The 21,720-nt window shown below is 43.8% G+C and overlaps 1 protein-coding gene across 1 annotated transcript; it reads left to right on the forward strand.

Moving 5' to 3' along the window:
• The first annotated feature begins 21 nt into the window (after positions 1–21).
• On the forward strand, positions 22–21,334 carry IQCG (IQ motif containing G). Its single transcript, XM_009089437.4, has 10 exons — positions 22–124; positions 3,961–4,108; positions 7,530–7,744; positions 8,809–8,937; positions 10,835–10,916; positions 16,867–17,028; positions 17,647–17,721; positions 19,185–19,316; positions 20,474–20,575; positions 21,056–21,334. Exons 1-10 carry the CDS (start codon positions 102–104, stop codon positions 21,191–21,193), a joined length of 1,206 nt encoding a protein of 401 aa, XP_009087685.3. The 5' UTR covers positions 22–101; the 3' UTR covers positions 21,194–21,334.
• Positions 21,335–21,720: the final 386 nt, after the last annotated feature.

Here is a 21,720-nt window from a genome sequence, read left to right on the forward strand (position 1 = left end):
GGGGCGATCCCCGCAAGAGCGATCTCGGGAGGGGCGGCCCCACCCCGCTGCGCAGGCACCCGACGGGCAGCCCTGCGAGGCCCCCGAGCGTGGTGGTTGCCATGGAGACGGGCGGCGCATCCCGGTGAGGGCGGGAGCGGCCGGGACCGGGAGTGGGAGCGGGGGAAATGAGGGCAGATCCCTGTGAGAGGTTGAGGGGAGCGCGGGACGCTCTGGGCAGGGCGAGTGAAAACGGGCCGCGGCGGTGGAACGAGCCGAGGGGGCCGAAGAGCGGCAGCGCGGGGGAAGAGAGCAGCCCTCCGTGTTCGGGGTGGGCTCCGGGCCCTGCTCGTCGTCCGATGTTCTTACCCTGAGCCAATGTATCATCTCGACATTTATTTTATTTCTGATAACGCCTTGGAGGCAGAAAACATATTTCGACACTGAAATCGCTGTAACCAAGTCTCACATTCCTTTATTTTCCTAAATAAGGTCTGGAAGCATGTACTTACCCATTTGCTCACGTCAGGGTTATACACTCCCGATTTCTGTCACTTCTCTCACACTGCCAGAAATTCAGGTGCATTTTCAGAGCGCTTGAAGTGATTTAGGGGAAGGAACGTGAAGGGAAGGGAAACCTTGAGGAACCTTGATGGTCCCTTTCCTTTTCCCTTTTCCCTTTTCCCTTTTCCCTTTCCCTTTCCCATCCCCATCCCTTTCTTTCCCTTCCCCTTCCTCTCTCCATTCCTCCCCTTTCCTTGCCCTTTCTCCCTCCCCCTTTATTTTTTTTTAATGAGCACATTGCTGTCCTAATGTTTCTAGCAGGAGGCAGAGCTGTGTAAGGTAAGCCCACACCTATTTTGCTTTTCAAGAGACCTTTCTTTGGTAAAAATGAAGGTACTTGTGATTTCTGGCTCAGGTGCTGCTCCTGTGGATATTCAGAACCTCTCTTTGCCAATCATTTGCCCCACAGACCTAAAGGAGATGTGACACTCTCAGCTGTGCATTTATCACTGGAATTCACTGGAATCTCTTCTCTTGACTGCAAGGAATGCTGCACAAAATGCTGCTCTTGAACCCATTTTCCTTTATCAGGCAGCAGGGTGGGAGAAATGAACATCCAGGACTCTCACACAGCAGAGGGAGTTGCAATCCCCAAAGCAGCAGGAGGCCAGACCTTTTATATAGTTGCTTTAAAAATTATTACTTGATATGTTTTTTCTTTCCCTTTATATCAGCAGGGAAAGAATGTCATCCAAAACTCATGGGGGAATACTTTTTTTAAAAAAATATTATTAATAAAGTTTAATGAGGGAGTTCAGCAAACACAGCAGTGCAGGGTGGTGCCAGTGGATGGTCCGAGGGGCACTGAGCTGACACTAAAATCCAGAGCTCAAATCCTGGATTTGCTAATTCACAGACAGTGGTTTCCTTCTCAAGTCTAAGTTAACATAAGCCCAGACCCTACTGGCTTGGCACATGGATCTGCTGAGCAAGGATGGGGATGTAAGAGAAGATACACAGGAGGAACAAAGCAGCAAAGGGCCTTTAGGAAAACATTGCAGCTACCAGCTGTCTTGAAACATATTAATATCCTGAATTAATTCTCTCCTGGTCAGAAGCCACTAATGGAAAAGAGGAAAAGCTGTTGCCTCCTCCTTTGTTTCCAAATAAGTCCTTTTTCCTATGAGAGCTGCATGTGTTATTTTTTCTTCCAAAAATGCTGCTGTAATCATCTGTCACAACTATCTCCCAACACATCTTTTTTCACCATATTTTTAGCATTATGACTCCACATGTAATAGATTATTCTTAGGCTGTTTAGACTCAAAATATGGATCATGGATTTCTGAAAAAGATAAAAATAAGTAAAACATTGAAAAATATTTTATTAGTGCCTTTTGACTAAAGACATTGCCTGACTTTCTTCTAAAAATACTGCATCTCCACTTCTATAATTGATTCCAAGGTTGACAAGAAAAGTGATGGGTGTAGTGTACTATACAGATAATTTGCCCTTTTTTTTTTTTTTTTTTGTTAATTCTTCTATCAGATTCCTATCCCAAGTTGTTACATTTTTTTTTTTATAATTAAGTTAAAAGAGAGAAAAAAATCTCAGAAGCAAAGGGATGAAATCACTTCCTTCTTTGTCCTAGGTGACCATCAAAAGCCTTGCTCAGAGGCATTAGATGTAAGTGGTTACAGACAATACAAGTATAGTGAGCATATTGATAATATTCAGAATCATTACTTTGCTGTTTTCCTGCCATGATTTAAACAATCTTATTGAAATAAATCAATATGCCTCTACCATTACTTTGGCTGAAAGGCTGTTCTGTATCTTCATCCATTCAGGAGTTAGAAACCTTATCACAATTGCCTGGCTTAAGGGAATTTACTCCCCCTTGAACCAGAGCAGTATTGCCCTTTAACTTAAAATACCTCTGTCTCTCCCTGGTATCTGCCCTTCCTATGGATTTACTGAGAGCAGTCCCAGTCATTGCCCTGTGCACACTTTCTAACCTCATCCCCAGGGAGAGCTGTGTCCTCTTCCAGCACATTTCAACACATGTTGCTTTAAACAACTTCCTGCAACAGACAGGGACGCCAGGAAACAAATGTGAGAAATCTGAGTTTGTTTTGAGTTTGAATCTTTTGTTTGTTTATTTATTCTGTACCAACAGACATCAAATAAACATGCACTGAAAAGTGGCTCTTCTTTTCTGCCAAGTGAAATTAACTTCATGGTCCACCAGTAAACTACATGTTTTCTTCAAAAAAACAACAAAAAGGAGGAGGGCAAATGATAACTGCTACAGAAATGTTATAGCAAGTATGAATCTTTTTAAACACTTGCTTTTGAAATATCACTGATTTCCAGTGATGCAGAGCAAAGCTGCATCCAGGCCTCTAATTTTCATAGGATATGGCCATGTCCTATGCTAACAGGGAATGCCTGATGTGTTTCCTTGGCATGCTTACAGGTTGGGCTGTAATATTTTGCAGGCTTAGGATATGTTTATGAAAGGGTTTTACAGATGGCACAAATCCAGTTGTAGGTAGAGTAGCCAAATTAAGATTTTGATACTTCCATTGCAATGACACTCAGGATCTCAGCCATCTCAGACTGCAGTTGTGCTACATGTTGTACAAGAAATACCTCGTTTGTATGTACAGGCTTTGGAGGGATTGTCCAATGGCATATCAAAACATTACCATTCTCAGAGAATTTTCCCTTTGTTGTGCAGGTGCTTTCTTAGGTATTTTTGGATTAATAGTGAATTTTCACTTTTCCTTAGATATGCTTTCACAATATTCCATCTGTAGGCAAGGCAAAGGGCTGCTTAAGTGTATGTCAGAGCAGTTTCGTGTTTGAATTGCAAATTAAAATAAAATAATACAGAAGGTTAAAGATTGTTTACTCAGTCCAGATATTGGTTCTTGTTTAACTTTCAGCATCTTAAGACGGTAACAGTTTCTGCTGAGAGGGGACTGGAATCATAAAAGTGTGAAGGCTAGACAGTAATATTGAGGAATGATTGGAGCATGAAGGTTCACCCTTAAGACTTTATAGGACATAGATTTTTTTTTCTTTTAAAAAGGCACCTTTCTTCTGTCCTTTCCCAAAGTCCACTATGAACCACTGCTCCCCCCTGAACTGAATAATGGGGCACCTCATCCAGTTTGTGCCCTCCATACCCATTCCCTTCTCAGCCTGTCTACCCAGATCTGCTGTAGGAGGGACCAGGATCTCTTTGTTTTGTGAAAGCTAAACATTCCCACTGTCCCTGAATGCAGCCATTAGCAGAGCACAGCTCCTCTTATAAACAGTGTATGGAAGGTTATAAACAAAGCCAGGGAAGTATATGTAAGGCTGCAAATAAGGCTATTTGGGTCTACCTTTAGTTTAAACTACTGTTACTGACATTAGTAACACCACAGCATTTTCTGATTGGTATCTTTTATCTTTGTTCCTCCTAGCAAGAACACAGAGACTAAACAAATGGAAAAAATCACTCATCTGGAAGCTCTGATGTTTAGTGCTGTGCTGGAGAGCTGTGTGGATCAACTTACAATTCTTGGATATATCATGCCAGTTCCACATAAGGACAAGACAGACATCAACCATGTATGTGCCACTGCTGAAAAAGAAGTATATCCTATCTTTTTTTTTTTCTTTGTCTTGGTTTTATATCTTTTACTAGCATTTAAAAAAAAAAACAAAAAACCTCAAATATCTTTTCTGTGATTCTATGACTCTTGGGTGAAGAAACACAATAGAAGTGACCTGATTTAAATATTTATATTGCAGCATGACTGAGAAGCCTTGGTCAAGAATTTTTGCAAAGGATTCTTCTGATCCAAGATGAGGTTCCTAAGATTATAATTTTAAAATCTCAGTGGTTAGACAATAAGCAAAGAATTGGAGAAAAGGAAGCAAAACATATGTAGGTTCTTCTGTAGATACAGAGCTATTTTAAAAGTAGAAATGTATAGGTTATTTCAAAGTACTCAAAGCCAGGTTAATTCTATTCCTCTCCAGGTCCATGCCAAAGATCCTTTTGTTTCCATAATGTATTAAGAAAGATGCACTTCAAAATGGATTAGTAACTACCCTTTCTCAGTGATCATTAATTATTAGTTGATTTCTTATAGGCATCATAGCTAAGATGGTTGGGCAGAGATATGGAGAACAGAGAATTCCTAATGCTCAGGCAGGGGTTTGTTGCTGTGGAGGAAGGTGGTGTGACATTTCTGGTAGCAATTAGACATAGGAATCAGGATGGGACCATCCTGAGGGGTAAATGGCTCTAAGTACTGTGGTCTATAAGTGACACAGCAGGCTCTTTCCAGTTCTAGCAGGTTTGAAACCTTTTTAAGATGAACTCAAGAAAAAAGTTCACAACCAGGATGTAAATAAACCCCGGGGTCTGAGTTTTGACATCTAATGATGTTCACTCTGTCTAATGTACCACTTAAGAATGCCAGAGGAAGTTAAATCAAATTTTTCTACGTGCTTCCTTTGGGGTATTACCTTTTCAGGCAAAGCCACAGCAGCAGCCCCTGGAGTTACGGTGAATTTCAGGGCGGGAACGATGCTGAGACTGTGCCATAGAGGGCACTGCTCCCCTGAAAGACTCCTGGGAGCCGGCCTCAACTGCTCCCAGAGGATGCTTCTCCCTCTCTTATGTGCCAGCAGCAAAACACACAGAAAGAGCATATCTCTGGGACAGCAGGCGTTGTCCTCTTCAGACACACAGACTCAGGTTGATAGATCTACTGAAGGCACACGTAAATTACAGAGAAAACACCTTTGCTTTTCTCTTCAATCACAGATGCTCATTTTCACCAAGTCATGGCTTAGAACACAGCTTTCTCACAGGTTAGAAACCCTACTTGTGTTCTTAAAGATTTCAAAACAATTTGAGGAGGAAACAATTTAGAAACAAACGGAAAAAAATAGCTTAGGGAAGCTACTTGCTAAGTTTGGTGCTCTGTAATTTGCTTCTCCTCCCTGTTTCTCAGATTACATTTGGCTGTTTTCATTGTATTTGTACAAGATCTGTATCTGCAAAGTACCCTGGAGTTCTATCAGGCAGACAAATCAATGGCATCTTCGAAGACTGACATCTAAATTTCAGTTGATGACATTTTTGAGAGGATTAATCACAGTGTTGGCCAGCACCTCACTGATTTTCTGGATTGGATGCTCTTGCACATTGCTTCACACAGTGCATGCCCCAGAGGAAGGCAGCCTTTCTAGTTGCTGAATTTTGGGCAACAGACAAGCACTTAGGAGACAACACAGATGGTAACACATGCAGTTTACAAACTTCTTGTTTTTATGTATTATTAGTGTAGATTATTAGTGTGTAAATACCTGCTGTTTACAGACAACTCAGTTATTGCCTGTCTTGAACTTTCCCAGACTTTAAAAAGCATCTATCAGAACATTCATAAAATCTACATGATATTAAAGCAGCTTGTTTGCCAAAATTAGTTCTTTCTGAAGTACAGTTGTCACCAACCACCTATTTAAGCCCTTTTTTTTACTAATTAACAATGCAATTTTTATTGGACAGTGTATGTTTTGTATATGATTAATTTAATGTAAATTTAACAGTCCAAAAATTAAGCATATAGTCACTTAGCCTCCTTCTCTAGTCACTGATGAGTCAGGCACCAACCCAGAGCTGTCCAAAACACTCAGCATGAGGCAGTCCCTTGCAGTGCCCTCACAGACTGCAGCAGCACCTCCAACCTCTGACAGAGCCTTGCCTGACTTGCCTGACAAGTAACTTTTTGGAAGTACTCCTGGCATCCACAGCTGCTGCCCTGACCACTTGTTTTCTCTGCTCTGCTGGCACAAATGTGTGTGTGGTTGTGGAAGGATCCGGACTGAGAACTAGTGCTGCTAAAAATAACTTTTTTTTTTTCCTTTTTGCTGGAAAATGTTTCATCACAGTGAGTTCTCTGTCTGCTTCCCCAAGCAGCCAGGGTGGGGAGCAGGCAGCTGCGGGCAGGGATGGGGCTGGCAGAGTCTGTGTTAGCTGCAGTCAGCAGTGCTGTTAGGAAGTGTTCAGCCACAGAAATGCTGGTAAGCAAGCAAGAAAATGTTCTCTTTTAATGTCCCAGTGTATACACCTGCATTTCATCCATAACACATAAAGCAGAGAATTTCCTAGAAGCAAGAGCTTAGCTGATTTTATAGTGTACTTTTGCATTTTGGGGGGCTTTTCCTCTTTTGATGAAATTGTACTCAATCACAAGATACCTTTCCATGAAGGAGAGAGATGCCAATATTTTGAATTTATCCTTTGAATTTATGTTATATTTCCTTGGCTGTTACTCTCTCAAAAAACCTGCTAAGCAGATAGCAGACAGACAAGTCTATTGCAATTATTTCCATGCAGCTCTAGTTATAACAATTATATTGTAGGGAAAGGCAGTGGGAAATGTCTAAGATGGAGAGAAGGAGGAGTAGAAACAGGCTAACAGTCTTCCACTTTGTAAAAACTGCTGTAAAAAAGGAGGGAACAACTTGTTCTCTGTGCCTAGAGATCAGGAAAACTACTTAGGGGTCCAAATACTGTTGAGGAGAAAAAACTTTCTTATGGTAAAGAAAATTGTGAGGTGCTGGCATTGACAGGAGGGTGTGTAGTCTCCACTGCTGGAGGCTATTAAGAACATGTCAGATTAAGAACAGTCTGAACCATCATCTCTTGGAGTGAATGAATTCACCTTTTTAGGCCTTTTCTAGTCCTGTCATTTTAGGACTTCTGAGCCCATCAACTTCAATGAGCTACACTGTGTGCTCAAAACTAACCAACATAAATGTTTCTGATCTTCCACTCTTTGCAAAATGTAATATGCACTATCAGCTCTTCTCAGCATAGCTTCATTCTAGTTAATTACTAATTTTCTTTCCTGTCACATAATGTTACAAAGGTTTTAGTTCTACTGTGCAATGTGCAAGCAGGTCTCTCTTATTCCCTTTTCCCTCTTCCTTTATTTTCTTATTTCCCTTATCCCCTTTCATTCCCATCCAGCAAACAAAAGAAATTATCCAGGAGGAGCTGGGTATTAACTTCCCAGAGCTTATGCCAGCAAAGCAAGAGAGTGGGCAAACAGTCCTGAAAAACACCAAACAAGAGCAGCAGCAGGGGAAAACTGAAGATCAGAAAAGCACCCAGCATTCTTCCAAAACGCCCAAAGAACACATCACTCGGGCTCTAGAGAAGCTCAAAAAAATTTATGCTGACAGGTGAGTGAAGCATCTGTGAGGGATGCTCAGAGCTGTAAAGTTCTCAGTCTCTCTCTTGAAAGCAAAAATACAAATTCCTTGCTCTCCCACTGCCAGAGTACATCAGTCTCTGTCTGAAAGGAGTTCCTCTAGGGATAGGAGTGGTGTCCTTCCTAGACCATTTAGTTCCAGCCTTTGCTTGCTTCTGGATGCTACCTAATGACCAGCAGTTTTTTTTTGAATGGAGCTGTAAAACATCACCCCGTAGATAATGGTTGCCTGGGTAGAAATCATGCCAGGCACTAATCAGTTCTCATGTTCTGGTACCTGGAGTCAGGTTCCTTTAGCTGATCCCACATGCAAAGAGAGATCTGAGCCTTGTTTTTAAACTCAGTCATTCTGCAGGGCACACAAAGCTTCTGTGGCAGTTATAGCCATTATAGAAAATGTAATGTATATAAAGACTAAAGATTTTCTTTCTTTTTTAAAACAAACTTTATTCCTGCACCTAAGCCAGTGCCCTGATTTGCAGAAATACCAGCAGCCTTTGGTTTGAAAGAGATTACGGAGCTGAATGCTCAGTATGCATTTTTCTGCATCCTGGCTTCTGTCATTTAATGTCATTTCAACAATGGGTTTAAGGAAGATTCAACACAAATGAGGAAAATGCAACTAAAATGTAAATGCCACATGCATCATGACATTCAATAAACTGGACAAGCCCTGCATGGCCAGGTCTCATTTTCCAAGATCCACCTGTCATCACTACTGCAGGCCAGCAGCCTTCTTAATGGCAACAGTCTGGCACAGCATGGATATGTTTGTGTCTTTTTGCAATTTCCCAGAGTAGCATGCAGGGCAGCATTTTAAAATATAAACTTCAAGCAGCTCCTAACACTGAGTTATCCAGATGTACAATAAACAGATACTGTGGGAGAAGCACTCCTGGGTTTGATAGGATGTAAGACCAGAAAAGGGATCTTTTATTTCCCTACAGTTTACTGTAAACAGTAATGGAAAAAAGTGCCAAACACTGTACTACCAGCACCTGTAAAGTATTGTTGTGTGCCTTTTCTTCCTGGCAGGCAGTATGCAAGTGATGTAATCACAGTCACTATTAAAAAGATGGAGGAATTGGGAACATTTAGTAGCCTAACAGATGCTAATGAGAGAGAGAAGGCAAGAAAGGGCAAGTTTTATGACATCCTCATCAGGTCAGTGTTGTGTTCAGTTCTTCCCTGTTTAAATGCTGAAAGCCATTCCCACTCAGTACATGTTCAAAAGGAAATAAAACACAATAAAGCTAAAATACAGAAGGGATACCTTTTAAAATTGATTGAATATATAAAATACTTGAATTATTCTGTTTGCTTTACAAACTCCATGTTTTCCCCTTTGGAAAGAAACAGTGGATGGTTCTGATCTGAGCTAGGAATTGCCTGAGCTTTAACCACAGTGGACACCAGTGGCTGAATTAGTGCAAATGCCTCATTTCAATTAAAACATAATGTCATTTAGGAGCTCCTTGATCTTTTTTTTTCTGTCCCCAGTGAAAGCCAAAGCAGTAGAGAATCTGTTCAAATCAGGGCCAGCAACATATGGCCTTTAGGCTGTCTGATGCCCAGGAGAATCTGCTCTGATCCATATGCTAATAGGCTCCCTTTTCCCAGCAGCAGTAAGGGGTTAGCACAGATGGTGACTGAGGTGTCTTATTTAAGGCTAATCCACCAGGCACTGCACTGTGATTCTCTTCTGCCCCAAATCTTCCAGGGTACACATTTGTTATAATCTCAGCTCAAACTTTTGAGCTCTAGAGGTCTGTATTTTTTTTTCTTTTTTTAGCATGCAAACCTCTGATTCAACCCAAAACTGTCAGAATTGCAGTCATCAGACAAATATTTCACCACTTTAAAGATACCTCAGTGTAGCAGCTTGGGCCCATCATTGAGGGTGCACAGCAAAGCTGCTCTCAGTCATGATTTGTCAGGAGTCCAACCTATTGGAACTGCCCTTGTGGTGACTCAGGGATCTGCCTCCAGGGCAAATCGCCAGCTTCAGTGCAATGTGTGACTTCAAGCATGAAACCCAACTCTTCCACTTCCACTGCCTAAAACCAAGGGATTTATTGTTTATCCATGGAAGGGACAGAAAGCAAGAATGAGATTGGCAATTGTCTGTGGAGTAACTATCCAATACTGACAGGTAGAAAAGACCAGACAAATTATAATCAGATTGGACATAATCCTTTTAATCCCCTTCTGTCAATCATATCTAGCCATGTTGTACTATACATTCTTTTAATGGAATGAACTTGATCTGTCTTTCAAGATAATAAATACTTGTCTCGTTTTGAGTAAATACATTGTTCTGAAAGCCACCTGCAGTGAGATGATGGGACACTCCTTATCAGGAGCTTTTGTTCATCAGTCACCCAGATAAGGACTCTGAAAATGTAATGAATGTGTGATTGTAAGGTTGGAATAGGATACAGAGTTTCAGGGACTAACTGGTTTTAAAACTAACCAAAAGCATAAAATCTAAGAGAGAACTCTGAGTGAAATAAGAGAATAATACCTAGAATATTTACTGCATCTGTTTTGTTTTAGACAGATGAACACTTCTCTAGCTTTTGGTTCACTCAGGTCCCTTCATGGATCTCAGAATCTGGGGCAGTACTCTTTGGAAGATTTTAGGTCTGACATGAAAGAAATAACATTCTCATATACATAATAACATAATTTGGCACTCTCTGCTGCTCAGGCTTGCTTTTGCATAGAATCTCAGGCATTTTTGCCTAAATGTAGAAACTGTGACTCAATGACAGGCATCTTCCATCTCTGCTATAATAATTGCATCATCCTCAAATCCATTCCAGGCCTTCAATAAGAGCATCCCCTGGTTTTTTTTTTGGCTTGTTCTCCCTTTTGTTCCCATCTGCCTTGCTCAGTCTGTGCACCTCTTCTTTCAGGATTTACTGACCAAGTCAGTAGTTATGGTGAGAAGTCTTTGTTTATCTTACCACAATGTATCAGGAGACAGGAAGTTCTCCTTCTAGGTAAACAGCTCTTGTCTTTTTTGATATATTCAAGCGATTGTATTTTCCCACCTCAGGGAGGAAAAAGGAAAGAAGGACATAAAGACACTCCAGAAACAGCTGCAAGAAGTCAAGAAACAAACTGGCCAAGACCTTCAGGTGAGAGCATTTAGCACTGGGCATCTTGCCAGGGGGAAGCCTGTTAGGAAGCTGCCCAGCACTCAGGGAGGCCATGGCCATACACAATGAGCCACCACTTAAGAGTACAGAAGCAGAATAATTACAATAAAGATTTGTATTTGGAATAAGCCCACTGATGACTTCAAGAACAGTGTCAGGTAATTTTCAAATGGGAGCTCAAAATGCTCATAATTATGAGAGACCGTGGTCAAATTAGAATATCCCAAAAACTCTACTGGGAGTGACAAAGCACAGATACTGCAATCAGTAAGAAAGAGGTTATCTACAGATAACAGTATCTAAGGTCCTGTCATACTCAGTAATGACAGATCATTTGGCACAGAAGGAAGTGTGCCAAAGGGAGTGAGAAAGACACCTATCATAGGGGCAGGCTATTTTTCTACCTACATTTTCATCTGGGGAAAGTGTCATTCTATTAATCTATTTTCTAGGCTTCCAGACATCAGAAAACCCCAAACATGCCTGCACAAGGGCAGATCAATGTTATTGCACATATGCTGTCAACCTAATCTTTCTGGAAAGCTTCAGCCCTTCTGTCTGCATCATGCAAAGGGTGTGTGCATGCACAGTAAATCTGGGGCATTCTGGAAATAGAAAACTTGCTACACTAGTGCAGATCAGTTGAATAGCTTATCACTGGTCACTTTGATGCTCACCAGACAGCTCAGACTGGATGCTCATTCAACATGGAAATGTAGCCTGGCCCTGCTGAGGCAGGAGATGTGTGATAGCCAACAAGCAGAAGGCAAGCTGGGGCAGAGCTGTACAGGGCCTGGGGGAAGGAACAAAAATCTGACACTTGGTTCAGTAGTGAGCAAGAGGACAGCAAGGGCATCTGAGGAAAGAATTGGTGTCACTGAGTTTTGTCTTTGGACAAAAGTGTGGAGAGTAATCAAGCCGGGATATAGTTGACTACAGAAAGGAATTTTAAGCTCCAGACATGCTGGTGAAATTTGGTTTGTAGAGCACAAAGGTTTTGTGTTGGCAGCCTGGATGCATACACAGTGGAAAATTTAATTGTAAATACAGGGGGGACCTATTTGCTTCTCACACTGTGCCTTCTCACTCAGACTCTGATGGCTCCTGGGAAGTTCCTGCTCTCCCACTCCCCAGGCTGGTGAATGTTATGAGATACTTCTCTATCTCTGTAGTGCTCTTCAAACCTCACCATGTCCGTGCACACAATATACATACCCAGTCCTGGTTTAATGCCTTCCCAGGGGCTGTAATCATCCTGACTTGTACCAGCAGCAATGTCCTGGCACTCCACAGTCAGGGGGCCACCTCCTACCTCCTGCAGTCATAAAAATGTGTGTAGCTCCTGTGCTGAGAGGGTGGGTCTTCTTTTTGTCCTTTCAGTGCTAATTCTTGTGTTTTGCCTCATTAAGTGGGATTTGCACTTATCTGAGATTTTTTAAAAAATATCTCAAGCTTAAAAGTCCTTTTCTGAGCTTCCTTATAGTTTCAGCTTTGATAAATCAAAGACAAGACTACTTTAAAGTACTGCTTTCCTCCTGTGCCAAAAATAATGGTGTCTCACTGTGTCTCCCAAGGGAGAATAATTTATATTTGCTTCATATGGGATTTTCCCATAGGCAGTTTTACAGACACTTGCATGATTTGTCACCTTGCCAACTAATTAAAAACAAAAATACAGCTTCACTGACTTAGGAGTACTTTGAACAACAATAATAATGCACAGACCTATAGACAAAAGCCTACATGGCTGAGAAAACAAAAGCGAGCAAATCTAATCCTGGAACCAGAAAAACACGGCCTTTGTCTCACTCATGTTGCTGTGAATTTGTATTTTCAGCCTTTCTACCTCTTAATAAGATGCTAATTAATAGTGTATTAGCCTGCTCAGCTCATTTTTCTTTCTAATGGAACACAAATCAAATGCTAAATGTTCTTTATTTTGTTTTCTCTTGAAAAGCACTGATGTCTCTAAAGGAGCTGAAATGGTGCATCTGGTTTTGCTCTTACCTCTCTGTGCAAGAGCAGCAGTGGTAGCTCAGGTTTGGCTGCAGGGGGTCTGTTTCCTGCTGCAGTGTTCATTTCATAGTTTCTATAAAAATACTTTCTCTGGTTTCCTGGACAAGTAACAGCAACCTGTGCAACTTTTGAAACATATTCATATCATATAGGATTATGCAGCATAAGATAAAAATTTAGGAATGTAAAATTTAGCATTCCTTCATTGTTCTTCACCCAAAGTCTTTTTATGTCCTGTAGGTTTTGTGGTGTACTTATGTCATACATGTGTGCAGGTAGTGGTGTCATTTTATAACAAGCAGTAATGTTACAGCTACCAGACAGACAGAAAGCCAAGCCACTGCACCACAGTAGCAGTGAAAACAGATCTGTAACTTTAACTCTTTGTCAGTTCTCATAACACACCCAGATCCACTGTATCAGTGCATCATTCAGTCATGCTTTTAGTAGTAAGATTAAAACCCATAATGTTTCTTCCCTTTTCCTCTCCCAGGAGGACAAATGCATCAACAGAGTGTTCCGTGGAATGTTTAAAACACATACACACACCCACTGGTGCATGTTTCTACTGGAGATATGCACAGGATGATTACAGCAGAAGGCACAAGTTTTGTGATGGTCCTGAGCTCCACTGCTGGCAGAGCCCCAAGGAGCACTGCAGGACCTGGAGCTAGTGCACTAGATCCAAAGCTGGCTCCAGAGGGGCAGGGTTTTCCACAGGAGTGCTGCTGCCAACAGGTCTGCTCCCTCTGCCAGCAAACTGCCCCTCCAGGGGCTCTCCTGCAGCTGCTGGCATTGGTGCTGAGCTGGCCAAGGGCTGCAGAAACATTCTGTCCATGCCAGGTGACAGCCAGCCCTGCTGTCCCTTGGGCACAGACATTCCCTGGGGGTGTTCTGGAGCTGAGACAGTGATGCAGGCAAAGCCCTATTGAAGTGCCTGCAGGGCTGCCTGCTGTGGTTTCAGGGAGCGAGCCCAGGCTGCAGCAGGTGTGTGGATCCAAGCACATCTCCAGGCCCTGCAAGCTGAGATGCCACAGCTGCCAGCAGCCTTGAGCTCTGAGCACTCAGTGTGGGAGCAAGGCCTCTGTCAGCACAGAGCACAGCACTCCTTCCCCTGCCAAATGGGCAGCATTGCACTGCTGGAGAATTCCTCAGACTGTTTACTCCTGTGGGCTATTTTTGTAACCAGCTGTATTTTATGACTATAAACACTAATTGCTGTGGAAGAGCTTGGTGGCACTACGAGACAGATAAATCAAAGTAAATGAAAACACAGGAGTGTGGATAAGGTTTTCAGCTAAGTGCAGCTGCTTTTGCAGCCAAACAGCATCTGTGGGGATGACTCCAGTGGCACCAGGTGACAGCAGACAGGCCCCTGAGCTGATGTCTGTGAGCTGAGAGATCAGAGAAAATCAGCCTGTTTACCTGCTTGTGAAGCAGACTGGCTCCTGACAATTATTTCCTGGGTTTTGATCTGTGTCTCTGCCAGTTTTCTGATAGTTTTGGACATGAGGGACAATTTGGTTTGGCAGATTCAACGCTGAAGTCATCCCAAGTAAGCAGCCCAGAGATTTACTGCACCAGCTATGAAAGCATTCCGTGTCCTGGCATGGACCATTGCTATGATAAACCAGAATGAATAAATATTAACTCATTTTCCCAGTTACTGTCCCTGAAGTTCAGGGAACAGTACATTCTGCAGATGGTACCCACAGCTAGTGGGCATTTACTGCCTTCAGCTAAATCCCAAATGTGCCCCAGCTCTGCAGGTCCTGCAGCAGGAGCTGCCCTCACGTCTGCAGCTGGCATTCCTTGGCCAGGCAGATGCTGCTGTAAACCACCAGTGGGTTTTGCATTTCACTTCCTGTCTGCTTTAGATTGTGTAACCAAGCCCCCAGACTCCCCACCTCTAAACCAGCATGTTTTACAACCCTGCAGACCAAATCCAAACCACAGACACGCCATTCACCAGAGAAAACAAGAGCAGATGGGCCCCCATCCCGGCTGAGGCCTGGGGCACAAGAATCAAAAGCACTTTTTTCTTTAATAAAATGTGAAATGAAAAAGAAAATAACCTGGTGAGAAGTTCATGCTCTGCCCCAACCCTCTGAGTACTTTGTAACCTAGGCTGAACCCTTATTTTCTGGCAAGTTTGCAGATCTTGAGCAGATAGCAGTAACACACTGACATCAGCAGTGCTTGACTTCCCTGAGCCTCAGCGCCACAAAAAGTTGTGGGTTTGCTTTTTTTTAATTAGCATCTCCTCAGTCTCTCTGCTGGTTCTTCAGTTAGGCATGATTCCACTATGACCCAGGAAGACAATCTCAAAATAGAGTGGTACACTCACATCCCCTGATCACTGACCAGGAACACAACTCCTGCCAATGGCCACCAAAATTCCATGCCAGGAAAAATAAAAGCCATGAGCAGAAACCTTAATGAGGCACAAACAGCTCATGTCTGTACCTGTCTGCAGTCATACGATGATATGGCCATAAAAATAGTATCTGGTGTTTGAAACATTCAAAAACATGTGAACATCTTTGAACCCACAAAAAAGGCATCAGCCAAGGCCCCAATTATCCTGAGCCTCATAAATGTACTCTACTCTTCCTATGTATGACAAGGGGTGCAGAAGGAAGTACTTTCCTATTAACTGTTCCAAATTCTTCTCATAAGGAGACCTTTTCCAAATGAGTCATGCTGCAAGGGCTGTCAAACACAGCACTATTGAGCTGGCTCCTTCCTATGGCATTTTTCCATGTTTACACACCTAAGGAATGTGAGGTGCTTCAGAGACAAGATATGTGGGCTTCAAAAAATGTCAGCACTTTGGTATTTCATCTTCAGCTATGAAGGTTTGGCTGATGAATATCAAACCCACCACAGCATGGCAGGAAAGCAAAGAGAAAGGCTGTAATGGATGCATTCACATTGGGTGCATTCACATTGATCTTGCATAATTACACAGGAAGCTTTGATGACCTTTTTGACTCTGTAAAAAAGTCTTCATTTTACAGGCATTTGTACCAAGTTCCAACCCCAGGGTAATGAACCTTTATCTGTTACTCAAATAAATTAATTAAAAAGGAGCAAACAAAACAGCAATCCCAAATCAAGAAAATGCACTTTGCTTCCTGAGCATGCTCCAAAAGCTGGACAAACCACTCAGGATTCTAGCCCATGGGAGAACTCTAGAGAACAGAAAACTGAGCTTTCTGCCCCAGGAAAGCTCAGCTCCATTGCAGAGCAAGGCATGGAGAGAGGCTGAGACCTCATAGCCAGCTTTTCCTTGACACTGCTTCCTTGCCCTGGGTGTATGTTTTCATAATGAAGTGGGCACCATCTACCTGGTAAGATTTCAAGAAAGAACTGTTTGAAAATACGAGCAAGTCAGCATTATATTTGCACTTGTTCCTAAGGCTGTGTTTATACAGTTGCTGGATAACTAGAAAAAAAAAAAATCCAAGGAATAAAGTATACTTTAGGATAACAAACTTTGGCTTTTGTGGGGCTGAGGCATTATCCTCCTCTTACAGATGCTCACTCACTGAGATAGTAAAAGTAAAGCCTAACTTTAGGTGATTAGAATTCTTTGGCTTTTATTCACATTTATCCTAAGCATGACTGAATCAATTTCTTGACCAGAGAGCAGGCCTGCCTTCTTGTCCCATTCTGTTCCTCAGTCCACTCTCTCCAGAGGCAATCACTCCTTGCTGGTGGGTTTGTTGCTGTCTATATGGGTGACAGATCAAACTAACATTTGAAATGCTCCTTGAAATGGAGCAACATTCAGGGAAAGTGAAGCCTATAGCTCTTTCTCTTCTGACCTTATCAGGGAGTGGAGAGATTAAGAAAGGTGAGCTGACCTCAGCCTCCAGGCTTGCTTTTGTGCTGCTTTTGTCTCCACTAGAGCAGAGATAAGGTTATTGATTGCCTCAAAGATAAGCTTCAAGAGACCACGGCCATAGTGGACACAGAGAACAACTACATGAAGAAAAACACAGATCTCCAGATCCAACTAACCCAGAAAAAGTGCAGCAGTGCAGAGAATGCCCTGGAGAAGGAAATCCAGGTAAGCCCTTCCCCGTGGCCCATACTGGAAGGCATCTCCATCTATTAAGGGAAGAGCCCTCCCTCCCTCACTCCCCAGATGCCCTCTCTGTTCTCCATTACAGTCACCAGCACAGCTGTTTGAACTGGATCAGGAAACTCATTGGGGTCACACACCTTTATCTCTCCTATTGTTTCTCTGTAAGATGCTGCAAACAGCAACAACAAGGATGGCATGGCTTTGGGAGACAGGGAATGCTTCAAGCAATGCCATGGCCAGAAGACCAGACCCAGAAGTATATCCAAAGGGGTGGTTACAAAGGTATTAACAACCTGAGCTCCCAGCAGTGCCCCCAGCAGATTATACAGATAGAGCTGCTTCTGAGGCCTTAAGGTCATCAGGACTAGAAAATTGTTCTGGTTTTGCAAGCATCTTTTTTTGACTGATCAAGGTCTGATCTAATTGTCCCTTTTTCATGGATGGCCCGGGAGCAAGGACTGCCTTGGCTGATTTTATCAGTGGAAAAAATGTCTGTGGACTACACAGAGCTCCAGCACTTTTACTCAGCTTTCAGCAGCAGTGTGTGCACACATACACACCAACATTGTCTCACACGTGTTCTGTCTGCTCTGATCACAGAATTTGAAGAGCAAAATTGATGAGGAGATTCAACTTCACATGGAGACTGAAAATTTCCTCATGCAAGAGTATCAGGTATGTGTGACTGTCAGCCAATGCTTAAAATAGCAACCTATAAACACCATATCATTGATTAGTGCCCAAAGGAAAACAGTTACTGCTCCATCAAATGTACCAGCTTCACGACTGCTGCAGTTTGAATGATTACTTGTCCTCAAATCCTAATTAACCCAGCTCTCCAAGGCTTGGGATTTGCTACATATAGATATATTTCCTTAAAATTAGGGTTCATGTAGTAAATTACATTGTTTATTCAGGTGTTATGGATTTTTCCTCTCTCAGATAGTTGTATTTGGCTAACTGAAATTTTATTTAGACCCTTCTTGGCAGTCACTGGGGCTCCCAGCACCACAGTGAAGAGCCCAAAGTAAGGGGCCAAGTAAGGGCTGCACAGAGGGGAGGGATACTGGGGAGGGAATAACACTAACTGCCAGTCCAGCCTTATCTGAGGATGAGTTAGGGATCATTGCTAACTCACAACTATTGTACTCATTTTCAGCAGCATGAATGTCCTTGTGGTGTTGATTCAGAGCATTCCTATCATTAACAGTGAATAACTTGACAGTGAATAATGCTGCAAAGCCTCTCATAAATGGTATGATGAGAAGAAAACTTGGACTGCTGCAGGGTACCTGAGGTCACTGCCAGTACAGAATTTAATAGGAGATAATAGTTTTTTAAAGATGTCATTTGAGTGCAAACCAGTGCTGTATCTTGTGAGCAGTTGAACAGTGTGCTCTGCCCCCCAGAGCTTTGGTCTGATCAATGCTCCCAGCGAGGGGACTGCCCCAGCACATGCTGAGCCTGGCTGCCCTCCAGCAGCCGGCCCAGCAGCAGCCCCTCAGTGCTCAGACAGCAGCTGCTGGCTTTGCAGGGGCCCACAGACAGGAGGATGGCCATGCCCTCCATCCCCCTTGTGTGTCCAGCTGTGATGCTGTAATGAGATTGATGCTTTTCCTCAGATTATTTTTCCATGGAAGCAATCACGGTGGTTGCTATGGAGAAGTTATTGGTGAATAGGAGGAAGTCATCTGGGTGACTGTTTCAGAAACACCTGCCCTATTCACAAACACAAAGCCAAGTTCACAACCTGAAATAGTGTGAAGTGCTGTCCCCTGAGACCTTATTCCTGGTGTGCTGAGCTTAATCCAGAAAGTGGGTAGAGAGTCAGGCAGAGGATAAAAGCTCTCCCACTGACAAACTGTGCTTTTTAAATCCCCCTCCTTCTGTATACGCACAACAAATGGCTTTTGGCTGTCACTTGCTTCATCCAAACTGACTGCACAAAATTACTGCCCTGCAGTAATTTATGAGTAGTCTTAGGGGTTTGATGCTTTCAAGATGAGAAGAACACACTGACCATGCACTGACAATTTACAGGTCCCTCACCCCCATCCTGAAAGCAGGCTATGTAATAGTAGCCAACCTCTCACTTGTGCCCTCTCTGCACCCTGCTGAGCACCACTCTCCCCATGCAGAAGGTGAAAGAGAAGCTGGAATACTGGATAGAGAAGTATCAAAAAGACACTGCTGCAAAAGATGAAGAACTGGATGATCTAAGAGCATTAAAAGCAGAGAACTTGGAAACAATGCAGAGATTTGCCAAGGAGGTAAGACATCAGCATCTCAATGTTCAGCCATGCAAAACTGCATTGGGCTTTTTCCTACACTTATGTGGATAAGGAACCAGGACCACAGAAAAAAAAATCAGTAATTTTTTTGAGGCATAGGCTGTGATTATGGCTCTTGTCTTGGGAAGACAATGGCTGAGATGCCGTCTTCTGTTTGCCACCTGACATTAAGGAGGGATGATGATGATTCCCCTATAGCTATTTTCAAATACCAGCAAGTAATGAGAGAGCTACTGACAGCCTTTGTGAGGGGCAGAGCTACTGTCCCATCCCATCAGTATGCCTCACCTTACTTTGCTGCCTGAGTCTGAACAAATCTGCTCCTTCCAGGAAGATCAGGATAAGACAGGCTGAGACTGGAAGCTCATGCCTTCCTGCAGACACACACTCCCAGCTGCACAGAGCTGTCATCAGGGAGCTGATTCTAGGTAGAACCATTCCTGCCCTACTGGGTTCTTGGTTAACTGCTGAGCTCTGATCACAGCAGAGCAGCAGCACAGAACAGAGAAAAGCATCTAGAAAAATGTGTGCTTTGAAACCAGAAGGAATTTACTTGTAAACATTCCTTACCGTCCGTGGCTTGGAAACGATGGGATGGAGCTGGATGTGGGCTCATTTTTCACTCTGTACACTGTCATCTCAGTGTCCCAAGTGTGTTTGTAGATCATCTGCTGCTTGGCCTGGGGGACCAAGTGTCCTCCCCACCACCAGCTGCTGCCTGGGAAGCCATCAGCCAGCCATTTTACAGCACAGGATCAGGGGGTTAATTACATCCAGGCCGTGAGAGGTTTCACTTTAGCAGCAGCTCCAAGTGCCTGAGGACTGACAGTGGTAATGAGCAACATTTGCCATCTGGATTTAGGAAAGATCAAATAATGGAGGTGGGGAGGAAAGCCCCCACTCACACATTATCCCTGGGCTGCCCTGGAGCTCCCTGGTGCAGAGGGACACCACAACCCATGGGCCTGAGCAGTCCTGGCAGGGCTGTGGGAAGTGTGTAGTAAGGATGAGACCTGTAGGCAGCAGTGGGAAAGAATCCTTGCACCAGGGTCCAGGTGAGCCCTGCCCTGGCAATGGCTGTGCAGTTCAGGGGATGTGTTTGTCATGGCTTTTGCCATCCCTGTGCTTTCTTGCAGTGCCTGACATTCCAGACAACCATCATCATTGACCGGACAGACAAGGAGACCAAGAGGAAACAAAGAGAGCAGGAAGCCCTGGAGCTGAAGAGTGCTGTGAAGGTAAAGGGGAGAAAAGCTGAGGCAGTGCTGCTCCAGCAGCAGCAGCTGAGAGTTAATAATCTGTGCCACAGCTTTGTCCAGGCAGAAAACAGCCTAAGAAAGCTGGCTGGTGTGTGGTGGCAAAAGCAAAGGATAAAGCCTGTTCCTCTTGCTTGGGCACACTCAGAGCCAGCATGTGGCTGCAGGTTTGAGATGGGAAATGAAAGGGGAGCAGCCAGTCTCCTGCAAATATCACTGCCCAGGTGATACAGGGAGGGTCACGGAGTAGTGCCCCTGCTTTTCACTTGCCACCAGCAACAGGCGCCCTCAGGCCAGCTATGGATGCCTTTGGCACAACCAGCACAGGACCAAAGGCTGCTGTATGGGCTGGGGATTCCCTTCTGGGGCTGGGGAGCACAGGAAAGACTTTCCAGGCATTGAGCTGTACCAGGTACCCCAGCAAGTGATTTCCCCTCAGGCCTCTCTCTCCCTCACTTCCAGGTGCAGGCCTGGTGGAAAGGTACAATGGTCCGCAGATTCCTTGGCCCCTACCACGAGCTTGAGAAGTATTTGAAGGGAAAAGGAGAGAAGGAGACAGGCAAGGAAAAATCTGGAGCAAAGAAGAAAAGAGCTAAGTAAAGAAAGTGGCCACAGATGTGTTCCAGGACTGCTGCTGGGCAGGGCACTGTGGTATGTCTGACAGGACAAAATAAACCAGAACTTGGGTAATTCTGGAGAACGCAGTTCCTGCAGACACAGTTATGGTGAAGCTGCACTAAAGATCTTAAAGCTGCCCTTGTACAGCCTTGTTTTCCCAGCAGAAAGGGGATTTGCATCAAAGCAGTGAGAAACACTATATCCCCTGCGAAGTGCTTTATGGAAACAAGACTGTTGGAGGTAATCCTGTTCCCAGCCCAGTAACTCAGCAGCATGGGATGGTCTGCGCCCAGAACCTCCTCTGCTGCCCCCAAAGCACTGGCTGTGGCTCTGGGTCAGGCGGGGAGGCCGAGGCAGCCCCAGCTGGGCTCCCTCTGTGCTCTCCACACCTCCAGCGCTGGCATCAGGTCAGCAGGGAGAACATGGGCAAGTCTGCAGTGTAAACACAAGTGCAGTCAGAGCATGCAGGTTTCCATTCCCACAGTCCTGCACAGTGTCAGTGCACAGAC

Source organism: Serinus canaria, chromosome 9 (genome assembly GCF_022539315.1).
Source record: "Serinus canaria isolate serCan28SL12 chromosome 9, serCan2020, whole genome shotgun sequence".
In the NCBI taxonomy this organism is placed as follows: domain Eukaryota; kingdom Metazoa; phylum Chordata; class Aves; order Passeriformes; family Fringillidae; genus Serinus; species Serinus canaria.

Excerpts from the sequence above, each read along its gene's own strand:
- IQCG (XM_009089437.4), top strand. The coding sequence starts at position 102 with ATGGAGACGGGCGGCGCATCCCG. Across the intron at positions 17,029-17,646 it reads CCCTGGAGAAGGAAATCCAG|AATTTGAAGAGCAAAATTGA; the intron begins GTAAGCCCTTCC and ends CTCTGATCACAG. Across the intron at positions 19,317-20,473 it reads TGCAGAGATTTGCCAAGGAG|TGCCTGACATTCCAGACAAC; the intron begins GTAAGACATCAG and ends GCTTTCTTGCAG.